Here is a 15,504-nt window from a genome sequence, read left to right as displayed (position 1 = left end):
GGCTGCCCCATCCCTGGAGGGGTTCAAGGGCAGGTTGGAGGGGGCTTGGAGCAACCTGGTGTGGTGGGAGGTGTCCCTGCCCAGGGCAGGGGGTGGCACTGGGGGGGCTTTGAGTTCCCTTCCAACCCAAACCATTCTGTGATTCTATGTTTCTACACAAGTTTGGCCTTTTGCAAATCCAGGAGTATACCTTTTCAATGAGATAATTTTTTCCCTATTTCTCTAAGCCTGACCTGCCACAAAACTTGCTTTATGTGAGCACTGTTCATAAGTGAACACATTTTTTTTTCCCCCAGCTCATTTGTGCGGTTCAGGTGTGAAATGAACTTTAAAATCTGGGCTGGAGGCCAAGAGATGCAATCCCATATTTTATTTTTTCCTGCTTTGAGCGTGCCCCTTCCTCCCCCGCTCACAGCGAGTGTGCCCTGGTTTTATTTCTTCTGTCAGTCCCACTTCTTGTTTCTATTCCAGTGACTATTTGCAGTTAATACAGGACAAATAGCTCTTAACATTTCTGGCACCAAGGATTTTTTTTTCCTCTTTTTGAACTTAGCAAATCGCAGGCGGCCTCATTCCAGCTGGGGTTGTCCAACAGCAGCTGCCTGCTGCTCAGGTTATTAGTAGCAATTATTGTCTGAATTTGGTGGGTTTATTTTGGTCGGGGACCTGGAGGAACCAAGCTTCGTTACCTCATATCGGCTTTTTTTTCGTGTCTCTGCTTCTGAGCTGTGGGAGAACGTTGGTTACCCGTTTCTGCAGCCAGAAGTTTGCTTTCATGTTATTTTGAGAGGTTGATTCAAAACATCAAGGGTTTCCAGTCGCTCTGAGACTGGAAGGAGAAGCGTGGTGAGAATGGGGGATTTAAGCTCCCTCTGATGAGGTCCTACCCGGGTACCCGTTAAAGACAATTATTGCCTAGAGCCAGACAGATCCTATAGATCCTACAAACCCCATCACCTGAGGCTGCCTGTTGTTTTAGGAGTGATGCAGCCAAACCCAAAGGACCTTAATTGACCTCACCTTTTATGAAAGATGAGAGCTAATAACGTGGCTTTGATGTGTTTCCTTGGGAGCCACCCTGATTCCCGATTACAGGATCAACTCACCAGCAGAGCAAAACCTTCTCTCAGGTGTTTTGGCTGGTTCTCTTCATGAGCTCCACCACCAACGCAGCCGGACTCCAGCTACAACAGCAAACAGACTCTGTTACACATCGCACCATTTCAGAGACTTTTTAAATCTTAAATTGTAATTGTCTCAAGATTTTTACCTCCTCTGCCTGTTCAGCATCTTGTCTGTGGGCTTCAAAACGCAGCCGTTAATTCTGCTCACCCTTTTCCTTCCACCCCAGTGCCCACCGGGCTCCTGGACGTCTGGTACCGACAGCAGGACGTGGACAACCAAAGGCAGAACATCTCTCTTTTTTGGAAGGTGAGTTGTTTAGGTGAAACCTGAGCAGATGAGAGGGAACTCTGGTTTCTGTGTTGGCAGGAAAGGACTAAACCCAAGGAGAGCACAGGGCTTTACCAGTGCCCAGTGACGGGGACATGGACCAGCTCTGGTACCCAAGGCTTGTCAGGGCCTCATCAGATCTTTTCTGACTACAATTTCCCTTTTACAGTCCCCCAAATGTTCTGTCATGCTGGAAACATAACACAGTCCCAGCACATCACAACAGCGAAGAGAAGTGGAGGCATCACAGCTCAGTTACTGCCTTTCAGAGACACACCTTCTCTCCCCCTTTCCACAAGGCAACCCCTGTCCCTGGTGGTATCTCCAAAGATAGCAACCTCACAGGCTTCCTAATTTGTTTCCTAATTAATATCTCCCTCTCCTGCTTCTCCACCATGTTGCTGTTTGCCATGGTTGCCACAGGCAGTCAGGAGAGGCGTTCTGGGAGGCCAGGAGGACACCATGGCCCATGTTCTGCATAGGCATCACCTCCTTTGGCTGCTCTGGGACATGAGCTTCCTTCAGGGGTGATTCTGCTTTGTTTTGCTTATATGATGGACAGAACAGTGAGGAATAGGGGAGGCAGAAGAGGCAATTTATTTTAATAGCCCTTTAAGGTGACCAAACTCTCAAAAATGGAAGAGCTGGATGTAGTCTGGGCAATGGGAAAGGTCCTGCCCGTGCCCACCTGTGTGGATGGACGGTGGGGCAAGGCTCTTGCTGCCCAGTCGTGCAGGAAGAAATTGGTTTTCTGTAGGGGTGTGAAGCAGGGGATGGGCAAAGCACACACGAAAGGGTTTGCCAGCAGTAAATCTGCAGATCTGAAACTGGGCAACCTCAGAGCCCAGAACAAACCTTGGGTGGTTTGGGTCTGCTGAGCAACGGCTCCCGCGGGCTGAGATCCGGCAAGGGAAACCTCAAAAAAAGAATTCACATTAAAACCCAGCTGTAAGGTAAAAATTCCACGTTACCGTGCGTTACACACCAGCTCAGGGGCAAAGGCTTCGGCCGGGTCTGCCCTCCCAACATTCCCAGTGGAACCAAGCCCCCTTACTGGTGCTGGGGGCTGAGCTCCTCCAGTATTGCCCACCCAGCACTTAAAGCCAGGTCCAAGGTTGTGGGGCATTTTGCTGTGGTGGTTTTATTTCGAAGCCAATACGATAATATTTTTTTTTTGAGTATTTTTTTTTTTTTAGGTATTTTTTTTTAAAGCCTAAATTACCTTTGACTTCCAGTTTGCAGTCTCTGGGTGACCTTCCCACCACCGCTCTCTCTTCTCCCCACACCAACGGGCTGTAAGTGAAAGCAGAAATTCTCATGTGATTCTGTGACTCCAGCCCTTGTGGCTTTAAGACATTTAACCTTAAGCCCTTTAACTTGCCGTAGCGAAGGGGCGACACTTTCTGTATCGGAGCAGACTTCCTGCAGCATCATTCATAAATCAGGTGCCATACGTAGCTTTTTTTTTTTTTTTTTTTTTCAGTTTGCAACGTACCACCGTTATTTTCATATTTTCACCCAAGGAAAGCATCACCAATGTAATTCCAGCAGGTTTTCAGAGTGGTTTCAGCACCGCCTTTGCCCTGAGCCACCGCCAAAGCCAGTGTAAAACTGCAAACATTTTCCTGTTTGTAAAAGCAGTTATTTTTCCCCTCTTCCTTCCTTTTTTTTTTTTTTTGGTGTTTTGTGACAACAAAAAGAAAAAAAGAAAAAACATAACCGCCCAACACAATGAACTGAGTGTATAGGAACTGCAGGAAACCATGAAACTGAGAGCACAACTGCAGACACCCCGGGGTGGAAAAACCAGCCGGAGGTGTCAGAGGGGACAGCACAGCCCTGAAGTCTCCGAGATGGGGAGCCTACGTGCTTGAATTTAAATAATTCGTTAGCAGGGCTTTAAGTAAAAATTTTCCCCAGCTTAAAAAAAAATTGCTCATTTTTAAACATCCATCCGTGCAGTTAATAGTCCTTTTTTTTTCCCCTCCTTGTGAAAAGCACGGCTTGAATCCAGACTCAAGGCAGAATCACAGAAAGATATGGGGTTGGAAAGGGCCTCTGGAGATTATCTCCTCCAACCCCCTGCCAGAGCAGGTCCACCCAGAGCAGGTCCCACAGGAACATGTCCAGGTGGGTATGAATGTCTCCAGAGAAGGAGAATCCACTGCCTCCCTGGGCAGCCTCTTCCAGGGCTCTGCCACCCTCACAGGAAAGAAGTTCTTCCTCATGTTTAGGTGGAACTTCTTAAGTTCAAGTTTGTGCCCATTTCCTCTTGTCCTGTCCCTGGGCATCACTGAAAAAAGACCAGCCCCATCCTCCTGACACCCACCCTTTCAGTATTTACAGGCGTTGATCAGATTCCCCCTCAGCCTTCTCCAGACTAAAAAGCCCCAAGTCCCTCAGCCTTTCCTCATCAGTGAGATGCTCCAGGTCCCTCATCATCTTTGTAGCCTCTGCTGTCCCCTCTCCAGCAGTCCCCTGTCCTTCTTGAACTGGGTGCCCAGAACTGGTCCCAGTGCTCCAGATGGGGCCTCCCCAGGGCAGAGCAGAGGGGGAGGATGACCTCCTTCCACCTGCTGGTCACACTCTTCCTGATGCCCCCAGGATGCCATTGGCCTTCTTGGCCACCAGGGCCCATTGCTGGCTCATGGTCATCCTATTGTCCACCAGGACTGTTTTCCACCAGGACTCCCAGGTCTTTCTCCTCAGAGCTGCTCTTCAGCAGGTCACCCCCAACCTGTCCTGGTGCAGGGGGTTATTCCTCCCCAGGTGAGACAGCAGCAGTTATACCGCTCCCTGGAAACTCATCAGCTCCCAGGAAAAGAGCTTCACTAAACCAGAATTAAACAAGAAAAATACACAAAAGATAAAGATAGGCAACCTCAGGAGAGATTCTCAGGTCAATGCATGCTCTTGGCCTTACCGTTAGGGAATGAACTCATTTTGTGTGGCTGGATGGCACGGGTTCTCCGGAGCGGAGCCGCGATGGAGCTGGGACAGGGCTTGGGAATGGAGAGCGCTGGTCACAGCTGGGCAGCAGCAAAATCAGAGGGGAAAAATCAGAACAGGCTGTTAGGTGGTACAGATCATACACAAATGTGCAAAATCACGGTGGAAAAGGGAAATTCTGCAGCAAGGACACCAGCTTCCTTTGGAAAAAAAACCCTTTTATTTTTAGCAATCAAAGTGCGTGTTCTTCTATGAAGATGCATTCTTAGGTTGGCACTGATGTGGAAACTATGCCACGTTTACAGCGCCTTAGCTGTACTTTAGGCCAACAGATCTTAAGTTAGTTAAAAATTAAAGTTTTACAGAAGCAAGTGGTCTCAACGAGCCGGGGAGCAGCCTCTGTAGCGCTGCTTGTTTCCTCCAGCTTTTAAAAGGAAAAGAAAGTAAAAACTAATCATTGGTTCCCCAAGAACATCGACTGGTACGTGCTGTGGTCCAGCAAGTAAAGCTGTGGCTGCAAATAACCTTCTTAGTATCAAAATAGAAAAGGAAGAGGAAAAAATTACCTTTGAGTGAAAGCTGTTGGGTTAAATGGGGACAGTTGAGCGCCTGGGTGAGGGAGATACTCTGAAGCCGAGCTCCAGCTTGGTACCACCAGCTTCCTGTGGGTTTTGCTCATCCGATGAAGAAGAGAGTAACAAATGGACTTTCCTCACAGGCTTTGAGCAGGTCAGAGGCGGGAGGAAGAATCCTGCAGTACAGGGTGAGCTTCGAAGCCCTGGGTCAGCAGAGGTCCCCAGCAGGAGAAGACATCACCAACCACACCAGCTACACCCGAGTCATGCCAAGGGTGGGCTACAAGATCACAGTCACTGCTGAGAACTCAAGGGGCAGGTCCCCCCCTGCATCCATTGTCACCAGCCTGGGCACTCAGGGTAAGGTCTTCTGCTGGGTCTGGACCACTGGGGATAACACCAGTGCCCTGCTTTGTGCTACACACCATGGAAGCGTGAGGTCTCACCACCTTGGACTCATTGAGGTCCATCTCAACGAACCTTTGGGGACCTGCAGGTCCTGTTTTCCATGTGGTGCAGTTTCATAACTCCTTAAGTTGCCCCACATTAGTACTGCTGCAGTTCACCTCAACCCCTTCTGCCGACGCAGGCGTGAACCACAGCACCAGCCACCCGGGGACCTGACACAGCAGAAATGAACCGTGACCAAAAAAAGCACTTCTGGGGTGGTTTTTTGGGTTTTTTTTGCATGAGAGAGGTGGCAGGACCCAAGGACAGGTGTTGGTGAGGGGAAGTGGCACAAGCTTTATCTCCTGTGAAATTGCTCGTGAGGCAAAATTAACAAGCTCTCCCCTGAAGGGGCCCAGCCCCAAATTTCCTGTGGGGCTCCTGTGGGACCGTGGGGCCCCACGCTCTGGGGTGGTTCATTCAAAGAGGCAGTTCTCTGTTTGCTCTTATCCGGCTGCAACCTCTGTGAACCAGGGACAGCATTCCAGCTTGTCCCGGAGCATCCCCATCAATGGGACGCTCTCCTCCTTTGGAGGTAGACGTGCAGCTCCTCAGCTTGCAGGTGGCATCAGATACGTGAGCCCTTCGTTAGGTAGAGCCAGGATCGGTGCAGAAACATCACTGATATCTGATTATTTAGAGGCAGGAGGACAAGAACTTCTTTGTGGGCTCAGTTCAGTTGTATTTGTTAGAAAAACCATTCAGGAAAGAGGGTGGTCTTATACCACCAAGGAAGACTTGGTGACACTGCCAACGCTTTCTCCTGCAAGAAAAAGCTGGCCCTGGCTGCCAAAGGAATGGCTTTGGTCTTGTGGAGACGATGTGTGTTTCTGGCTCTGTCACCACCTTCTCAGGGCTCGGGGATGGTATGGACAAGCAAAGCTGGGCATGTTCAAGCTGCTGCACCATGAGACAAACCAAGAACGTGGCACTGTTCCTATCAGCAGAGACATCACCTTTGCATAAGGACCTTTTCTTTTTCGTAGAATCATAGAATAGTTAGGGTTGGAAGGGACCTTAAAGATCATCCAGTTCCAACCCCCCTGCCCTGGGCAGGGACACCTCCCACCAGACCAGGTTGCTCAAAGCCCCATCCAGCCTGGCCTTGAACACTTCCAGGGATGGGGCAGCCACAACTTCCCTGGGCAACCTGTTTTATACATTCCATGTATAAATATGTATAAATAAATGTATAAATTTATACACAGTAGAGACACAGTAAAAGCCATACATCAGACTTACCGAGCCCACCAGAGGTTAAGGCAAGTTTGTGTTGATGGTGTCTTTTCTCTTTGGTTGGTCTTTCTCCCCTGTAAGGTCTACGTCCTCCTCAGGAGGTCTCTGCCATGGCCATGGGAAACAGCAGCATCTTGGTCAGCTGGAAGCCACCTGCAGGCCTGGTGGCATCATCACTCGGGGGGTACGTGGTGGAGTGGGCAGAGCTGGGGAGGGACATGGGCCTGGAGCCCCATCCCGCCTGGGTGAAGCTGCCGGCGTCCAGCCTCTCCACTGTCATCACAGGTAACCACCATCTCAGGGCACCTTTTTATTTTGAAAGCTTTTTAAGGAAAAAGTCAAATTCTAGTTTTCACTAATTCAGCATAAGTAACGATGGTATTTAAAGCTTTGTGTAGGAGGTTGAACAGAGAAACTGTGGCTGCCCCATCCCTGGAGGGGTTGAAGGGCAGGTTGGAGGGGGCTTGGAGCAACCTGGTGTGGTGGGAGGTGTCCCTGCCCAGGGCAGGGGGTGGCACTGGATGGGCTTTAAGGTCCCTTCCCACCCAGACCATTCTGTAATCCCTGCACCTCACAGCTTAGAGCATTGAGCTGGGTGACAAGGTTCACCTCCTCCCCTCTCCTGGAGGACACTGTAGTCCTGGGTTTCCTCAGGAAGGCACAGGGCAACTGTTGCTTCATGAGGAAACAAGGGATTTCACCCCTCCGAGTGCCAACATCACTTGCTTAATGCACAGTGATGCTCTGCCAAGCTGAATAGGAGCTCATAGAGAAGCATTATTTTTCCTTCTTTTTGAAAGACATGTTAATAATTAGAGTATTCATCTGAGATCCCAGCAGCTAATGTAAACACCTTAACCATGACTGTAATGCTCAAACTGGAGGGGAACAGATTTAGACTGGACATTAGGAGAGGGTTCTTCACTGTGAGGGTGGTGGAGCACTGGAACAGGTTGCCCAGGGAGGTGGTTGAGGCCCCTTCCCTGGAGATATTCAAGGAGAGGCTCGACAAGGCCCTGGGCAACCTGGTCTAGTTGGGGGTGTCCCTGCTGACTGCGGGGGGGTCGGACTAGATGGCCTTTGGAGGTCCCTTCCTGCCTGGGCAGTTCTATGATTCTATGATTCCTAATTATCCCCTTTTTAAAATGTCTTTATTTAGAGCACATAAAAGATAACGTGTGCTACCAGATCAGCGTGTTTGCCCTCTACAAGGACGGAGCTGGGCAAGGGGCATCCGTGAGGGGACACTCAAGAGCAGAAGGTAAACCCCAGCAACACACTCTTCCAGCTATTTTTAAGCCAGCTTTAAGCTCAGGTGGTAACAGTCGGTCCGATGTTCTGCAGCACCCTTGGCTGGGCCCCAGGTGTACACAACACCGCGGGCAAACGGCATCTTGGTTTCGTGGGCGCCCATCCCTGCCCACCAGCAGAGGGGCTGCATCACGGGGTACCACCTGTACCTGCAGAACAAGGACCGGGAGGAAGCCCCGGCCGTCTATGGTAGGTGTCTGGTGGAGACCAAGGCGAGGTGGGTGTGCTGCAGCTGGGGGACAGAGGCGGGGAGAGGGAGATGTCCTCAGAAAGGGTGAGGACACCCCTCTGCTGTGGGGGGTTGGCAGCAAAGTTCAGAGTCAGGTTCCTCAGCTACAGCTCCCATCAACAAGACTACACACCCAGGGCTTCCAGCTTTGAGCCTGATCACGATAAGTTATTTTGAATGTGGAACTATCAGATTTCCCTCCACTTTTTTTTCCCCCTTATTAGTTATTTTCTCAAGTTACAACCACTTCAGGCCCTTACAACTACTGGCAGGGAGGAATATCAGCCTTTCTGAAGCCCTGCCCACCAAACCCAAAGCCTGCACGACCCACGGAGACACTCTTTCCTCACCCAAGCCATCTCACGCTCCATCTGCCCAGGCTTCTGCCCAAGAAATGCTCTTTTTTAAAACTTTAGGGAGAAGTCACACAACAGTTTTTACTGGGTATTTCAAAGTTCCACCACACAAACCTCCCTTTAGATTGAAACATGAAGAGCAGCCAGAGAACAGGACATGCAATCCTGGGTGTCCCATCCATGCCATGACATCACCACCCCTATAGCATAAAGTCTTCCATAGCCCTTCCAGTCACACAGTAACACGAAAAAAAGAAGTTATTTAAATTAAAGATACCTCTCCACATTCCAAGCGCTGGAAACCCAGTTCATCCCAGTTAAGTGCAGCAAAAATGTGTGCCAGGTGCTTCATTTGCTTCTCCCTCTCTTCCCTCCAGCCATCTCCAACACCAGTGTCCAGTGCTGGCTGTTCTGCTGTGGGGGGTTGGCAGCAAAGTTCAGAGTCAGGTTCCTCAGCTACAGCTCCCATCAACAAGACTACACACCCAGGGCTTCCAGCTTTGAGCCTGATCACGATAAGTTATTTTGAATGTGGAACTATCAGATTTCCCTCCACTTTTTTTTCCCCCTTATTAGTTATTTTCTCAAGTTACAACCACTTCAGGCCCTTACAACTACTGGCAGGGAGGAATATCAGCCTTTCTGAAGCCCTGCCCACCAAACCCAAAGCCTGCATGACCCAAGGAGACGCTCTTTCCCCACCCAAGCCATCTCACACTCCATCTGCCCAGGCTTCTGCCCAAGAAATGCTCTTTTTTAAAACTTTAGGGAGAAGTCACAGGACAGTTTTTACTGGGTATTTCATAGTTCCACCACACAAACCTCCCTTTAGATTGAAACATGAAGAGCAGCCAGAGAACAGGACATGCAATCCTGGGTGTCCCATCCATGCCATGACATCACCACCCCTATAGCATAAAGTCTTCCATAGCCCTTCCAGTCACACAGTAACACGAAAAAAAGAAGTTATTTAAATTAAAGATACCTCTCCACATTCCAAGCGCTGGAAACCCAGTTCATCCCAGTTAAGTGCAGCAAAAATGTGTGCCAGGTGCTTCATTTGCTTCTCCCTCTCTTCCCTCCAGCCATCTCCAACACCAGTGTCCAGTGCTGGCTGCTCATGGCCCACCTGCAGCCTGGGGACCACTACGCCATCTGGATGACGGCCTCCACCGCTGCTGGAGAGGGGCCCCGGGGCAACACCGAGCTCCTCACCTTGGAAAGTATGAGTCTCTGCCAGGCTGGGGGCCAGGAGAAGTCCTAGCCCTCGACCCCCCTGTTTTCCACAGACTGGGAATGCCTTGGCCTGTTGGATCAGGGCCCCGGAGATGCTGGGAGGGCTGGAGCCCCTCTGCTGGGAGGACAGGCTGAGAGAGTTGGGGGGTTCAGCCTGGAGGAGAGAAGGCTCCGGGGAGACCTTCCAGCCCCTTCCAGTCCCTCAAGAAGGGGGGCTCCAGGAAAGCTGGGGAGGGACTCTGGATGAGGGAGGGGAGCCCTAGGAGGAGGGGGAAGGGTTGGACCCTGCAAGAGGGGAGATGGAGCTGAGATGTGGGGAAGAACTTGTTTGGTGGGAGGGTGGTGAGAGCCTGGCCCAGGTTGGCCAGAGAAGCTGTGGCTGCCCCATCCCTGGAGGGGTTCAAGGGCAGGTTGGAGGGGGCTTGGAGCAACCTGGTGTGGTGGGAGGTGTCTCTGCCCAGGGCAGGGGGTGGCACTGGGGGGGCTTTAAGGTCCCTTCCAACCAAACCATTCTGTGATTCTTTTCCTGCTCCTCTCTACTTACTGAAGATCTGTAGTTTCTGCTGGTTTTAAGGTGTCGATGTGCTTCAAGATCTGGCACAGGCATCCATGCAGAGAGTCCTGCTGACCTCCCCGTGTCCCACGGGTCGGTGGCTCTCTGAGGTCCCTCACTATGGTCACTGAAGCAGCTGTGAGCTCAGAGCCTTCTTGAGGAGCACAGCAGGAGATGCAAAAGCAACAGCTTCTCCCATAACATTCTGCCCACAGCTCACGGCAGCAATGGGGGTTTCTGTCCCACAAGACAGATTGCTTCCATCAAACTCATTGTGAGCCCAGAGCGAGACAAATGATCATTAAACCCCCGAGAAGGGAGGTGATAAAATGTGTGCCCAGAACATTTGTTTTGCTGTGTTACCTCCCCAGCAATGAGCCACAACAACAGCTTCCAGCCCCCCAGTCCCACACGATAGGGAATTCACCTCCGTGGGGTGGGAGGCAGGTTCCTCCCAGGGGCTGCGGGAGAAATCCAGGGAGGGGAGCAGGAGAGGAAATTAAAGAAACCCAGACAAGCTGAAAGAACAAGGTTTCTTGGTATAAAACCTGGGTTTGCGACAGTTACATTTTAAGCAAACAGTGCCAGGATGGCAAAGCCAAGGTAGTCACTGAGAACCAGCCAAATTGCTGAGAGCTCATTAACAGTACATGAATTTTTCCTACTAAAATAAAAAAAAAGTACAAGATTTTTCCTACTAAACATGCCCCACCCCGAGTCCATGTCCTCTGGTCCTCTGTCTGTGTTTGGTTCCCTGCTGGACGAGATCAGCAATGGGGTGTTTTGGGTTGTGGGCTGGATCTCAGGAGACATTGGCAGACATCTTTATGTTATAAAGTCCCGTTGTCCCCAACAGCCCACCCAAATTCGCCCAAAACGTGGGTACGTTTTATGAGTGCCAACACTGGGTGGGCCACAACTGTTGTCGAACTTGAGCTGGTGGATTTAAATTATGACTTTTTTTTTTTACCAAAAAAAAATAAAGGTGAACGATGCGTGCTCTGTATTTCAGGTGCTGGGGAGTGGGTGGCTGTGGTGCTCACCTGCAGCTTCTTCATCTTCTCCGCCTGCGTCTGCTCCGCGCCTCCGGCACGAAAAGTGTGAGTAGATCCATCCCTCCAGGAATCTGTTGTTGGGTGGGACGGTCACCTCCTCCCAGGACACCTTGGGGAACGGCGAGGATTGGTCTCAACAAAGGTTTCAGAGTACAAATGATAATAAGAACCCCCCTCCAAGCTTAAAATACAGCCTTAGATGGCATTTATTTGTTTAACCTGCAGGTTGCAGTCGCTCCTCTCGGCGCTTGTGCCGCAGTGGGAGGACAAAGCCATTCCCGACCCCGCCAACGCCGCCTGGGCCAAGAACTACATGTCTGTCAAGGTAAATTGCACTTTTTTTTTTCTCCTTCTAATCCCACCACTGGGGGAAAAAGGAAAAAGAAGAGGGAAAAAAGAAGAGGGAAAAAAAGAAAAATAAAAAAAAAAAAGAAAAGAAAAAGAAAAAAGAAGAAAAAAAAGAAAAGAGCAATTTGAGCCATGCAAGTCAGTCATCTCCAGGTGCAGCAAACCCAGCAGCCTCTGAGGGGGGATAAACTCTGTTCTCATATATTTTTAGATGTGTATTTTTAGAGCGTTGGAGAAGCTCTGTTCTCTTATCGTTTTAGGCTGTAGGATGCTTAAAACGAGTTAAATGCCAGAAAAACACAGAGACCTGTCCCTCTCGGCAGCTTCAGCTGCTGCACAGGGGGATGTCTGCGTTCTGGGGGTGGGATGTCATCACATAATTAGGGTATCAACCACGTAATTAATTATTGCTGTCCCCTCTGCAGGCTGAGCTGACCTGGCTCTCCAGCCCCTTCCTCAGCACCAGCAGCTTTGAAGAGCCCGAAACAACCCAAGTAGAGGAAGCCTTCGTGAAGGGAGACCCTCCAGACCTCCGGGACCAGCTCCTCCTGGGGACCGGCCAGCGAGTTGCTGTCCCCTCTGCAGGCTGAGCTGACCTGGCTCTCCAGCCCCTTCCTCAGCACCAGCAGCTTTGAAGAGCCCGAAACAACCCAAGTAGAGGAAGCCTTTGTGAAGGGAGACAAAAAAGAAAAAAGAAAAAAGAAGGGGGAAAAGAAAAAAGAAAAAAGAAGGGGGAAAAGAAAAAAGAAAAAAGAAGGGGGAAAAGAAAAAAGAAAAAAGAAGGGGGAAAAGAAAAAAGAAAAAAGAAGGGGGAAAAGAAAAAAGAAGAGGGGGGAAAAGAGGAGGAAAGACAAGGAAAAGAGAAAGACGAGGAAAAGAGAAAAGAAAGAAGAAAAAAAAGGAAAAAAAAAGGAAAAAAAAAAAGGAAAAAAAAAGGGAAAAAAAAAGGGAAAAAAAAGGAAAAAAAAAAAGGAAAAAAAAAAGAAAAGAAAAAAAAAAAAAGACAAGAAAAAGAAAAAAGAAGAAAAAAAAGAAAAGAGCAATTTGAGCCATGCAAGTCAGTCATCTCCAGGTGCAGCAAACCCAGCAGCCTCCGAGGGGGGATAAACTGTTCTCATATATTTTTAGATGTATATTTTTAGAGCGTTGGAGAAGCTCTGTTCTCTTATCGTTTTAGGCTGTAGGATGCATAAAATGAGTTAAATGCCAGAAAAACACCTAGATCTGTCCCTCTCAGCAGCTTCAGCTGCTGCGCAGGGGGATGTCTGCGTGCCAGGGGTGGGATGTCATCACATAATTAGTGTATCAACCACGTAATTAATTATCGCTGTCCCCTCTGCAGGCTGAGCTGACCTGGCTCTCCAGCCCCTTCCTCAGCACCAGCAGCTTTGAAGAGCCCGAAACAACCCAAGTAGAGGAAGCCTTCGTGAAGGGAGACCCTCCAGACCTCCGGGACCAGCTCCTCCTGGGGACCGGCCAGCGAGGAGGTGGCCACTGGCCACTGGTGAGCGGCTCGGGGCAGGAGCCAGAGTACGATGGGGACACAAAGGAGGACACAGAGGGGGACCCCTACAAGCAGCAGCTCCCCGACCTCTACAAGAGGATGGTGGTGGAGGTGACGGAGCAGACGCAGGGCGTTTCTGAGTACATCGCCAACCCCATCACCAACCCCATCACCACGTACCCACCACCGGTGACCAGAGACCACCCCGAACTCGAGGGCAACCCGCTCCCCATCTTCTCCCCGGCGTTTCTCATGCCCTGCAAAGGGAATCTCACTTTGGACACGGTGAAATTGAACAGCAGCTCTTTCGCCAGGTAGGCCCTCAGGGCGACCTCACCCTGACCTCATTTGGTTTTTTGCACTTTTAAGTAAATTATTTCAGTCCAGCCAGTCCAGTAGCTCACGTGTGACACCTTCAAGTGACAAAAAGCACCCAACTCACCAACTTTTCCAGCGCTGCAAGTGACACTTTATCATACAACGGAGCGGCTCCTCGTCAATCCAGCACCTCCAGCTGGAATTAAAGATGGGAAGATGTGGAATGACTGCAGGAATGAGTGGGCTTTTGGAAAGGTTAATTAATTAGGTGCCCCCACGCAGCCCAGGCTACCTCAGTCCCAACTCAGTCCACCCCAGGAATCAGAGATGTTACTCCAGGGCCAGGTGTCATCACAGTAGCCCCAGCAGGATCACAGCTGCAGCCCTTGCTCCTCCAGATGTGCAGTGTCTCTGCCCAGGGCAGGGGGTGGCACTGGGGGGGCTTTAAGGTGCACAGAACTTGGCCAAGGAGCCATGGGGCATCCCTCGCTCCTCCAGATGTGCACAGCTGTTGGCCAAGGAGCCATGGGGCATCCTCGCTCTTCAGATGTGCACAGAACTTGGCCAAGGAGCCATGGGGCATCCCTCGCTCTTCCAGATGTGCACAGCCAATGACCCAAGGGACATCCTTGCTCCTCCAGATGTGAACAGCTCTTGGCCACAAGGGCACCATTGCTCCTCCAGATGTGCATAGCTGTTGGCCAGGGAGCCACAGGGACACCAGCAGCCACCGCTGCTGAGCTTCACAAGTGACATTCCTCACCACATTGTCCCCAGGGACAGCGGCCCTCCAGCCCATGTGGTCACCAAGGGACAGGGTGGCAGCGGGGCCAGGGCCACCCTGGGTCACGTCGGGCATCGCACGGACGCAGCAAGTCAAATGGACTGGGGAGAAGAATTTAAATCATTTATTGAAGCATTCTAATTACAGGTCGGAAGCGTGTGTTACACATGTAATGACTTTGTTTACTGCACGTGTACAGATTATAAATAAAGCCTTGGGAACCCGAAATTTGCTTCCTGTTGTCTCCTCCAGCCAAGCTCAAGGGTGACCCCGCAGCTACACACGGAATAAAGTGTCTTTAAAAATAATAAAGCTGAAGTTTTGCTGCTCAAACGAGGTACTCTAGATCTGAACTTACCTGGACCATCCTCCTCCCCAGGACCAGGTGGTTGCCCTCCATCCGCAGCTCGCTCCATGAGCTGCTGGGCAGTGGTGTGAACTGGTGGTGAACCCCTCCTGTGATGCCACCACCACCTCAGAGCAGCTCCAGGAAGAGCTGGTGTCTGACCTGGTGAGGAGACAGCCCTCGGCTGCCCCACAAAGCTCCTTCCATCGCCTTTGGCTTGAGGTGAGGAGCAAAACCCAAGTGCTGTATTAGGGAGATCTCTGTTGGCTTTTTCCCTGTGTTCTTACATCAAACCCCCCCCATCCAGAGGTCCACACCCTCTTGCGCTCCCAAGTTCAAAGGCACCGCAGGACTCACTCACCACACCTGGTTTGATGAGGGCCACACCTCCACCCCCACTGGGAAAACACCTTGGCAACAGGCAGGAGTAGATGAAAATATAACATGCATGTTAAGTTTTAAGCTTTTTTTTTCAGGAATTTACACCCTGGCACCAGTTCTTGGTGACTTCTCCCTGCGCTTTCCCCAAGCTGAGACACCTTCAGTAGCCAGAGCCCACAATTGGAGCTGGGGCCACCTGGACAGATGCTTCTCTGGGAGAAGGAACTGAGACCAACGACAGCCACTGCCCAGGGAATGGCTCTCCCAGAGCAGAGGGGACAGCACTACAGGGAAGAGATCTCAGGGTGGGCATGGGGGGCTCCTCTGCAGCAGGTGGACGTTGCCCACCCACCTCGCCAGGACGTGCCACAGGGTCCTTCTGGTGTCACAGCTACAGAAAAACGAGATGCACACACTCCTGAGG

General features: G+C 50.7%; 1 protein-coding gene across 1 annotated transcript in view; it reads left to right on the top strand.

The window, feature by feature from the left end:
- The window catches only part of IL12RB2 (interleukin 12 receptor, beta 2), a 20,940-nt gene extending 6,990 nt beyond the window's left edge, over nucleotides 1-13,950 (top strand). The window contains exons 7-15 of the mRNA XM_014937377.1: nucleotides 1,352-1,431; nucleotides 5,120-5,336; nucleotides 6,741-6,944; nucleotides 7,819-7,920; nucleotides 8,004-8,159; nucleotides 9,641-9,778; nucleotides 11,357-11,444; nucleotides 11,625-11,724; nucleotides 13,090-13,950. Of these exons, the coding sequence (XP_014792863.1) occupies nucleotides 1,352-1,431; nucleotides 5,120-5,336; nucleotides 6,741-6,944; nucleotides 7,819-7,920; nucleotides 8,004-8,159; nucleotides 9,641-9,778; nucleotides 11,357-11,444; nucleotides 11,625-11,724; nucleotides 13,090-13,569 (1,565 nt within the window). The 3' untranslated portion in view covers nucleotides 13,570-13,950. The remainder of the gene's footprint in view (nucleotides 1-1,351; nucleotides 1,432-5,119; nucleotides 5,337-6,740; nucleotides 6,945-7,818; nucleotides 7,921-8,003; nucleotides 8,160-9,640; nucleotides 9,779-11,356; nucleotides 11,445-11,624; nucleotides 11,725-13,089) is intronic.
- The last annotated feature ends 1,554 nt before the right edge of the window (nucleotides 13,951-15,504 follow it).

Source organism: Calidris pugnax, unplaced genomic scaffold (assembly GCF_001431845.1).
Source record: "Calidris pugnax isolate Ruff unplaced genomic scaffold, ASM143184v1 scaffold29, whole genome shotgun sequence".
Taxonomy (NCBI): Eukaryota; Metazoa; Chordata; class Aves; order Charadriiformes; family Scolopacidae; genus Calidris; species Calidris pugnax.
Note: the sequence above shows the minus strand (reverse complement) of the source record. Positions and strands in the feature narration are given on the sequence as shown.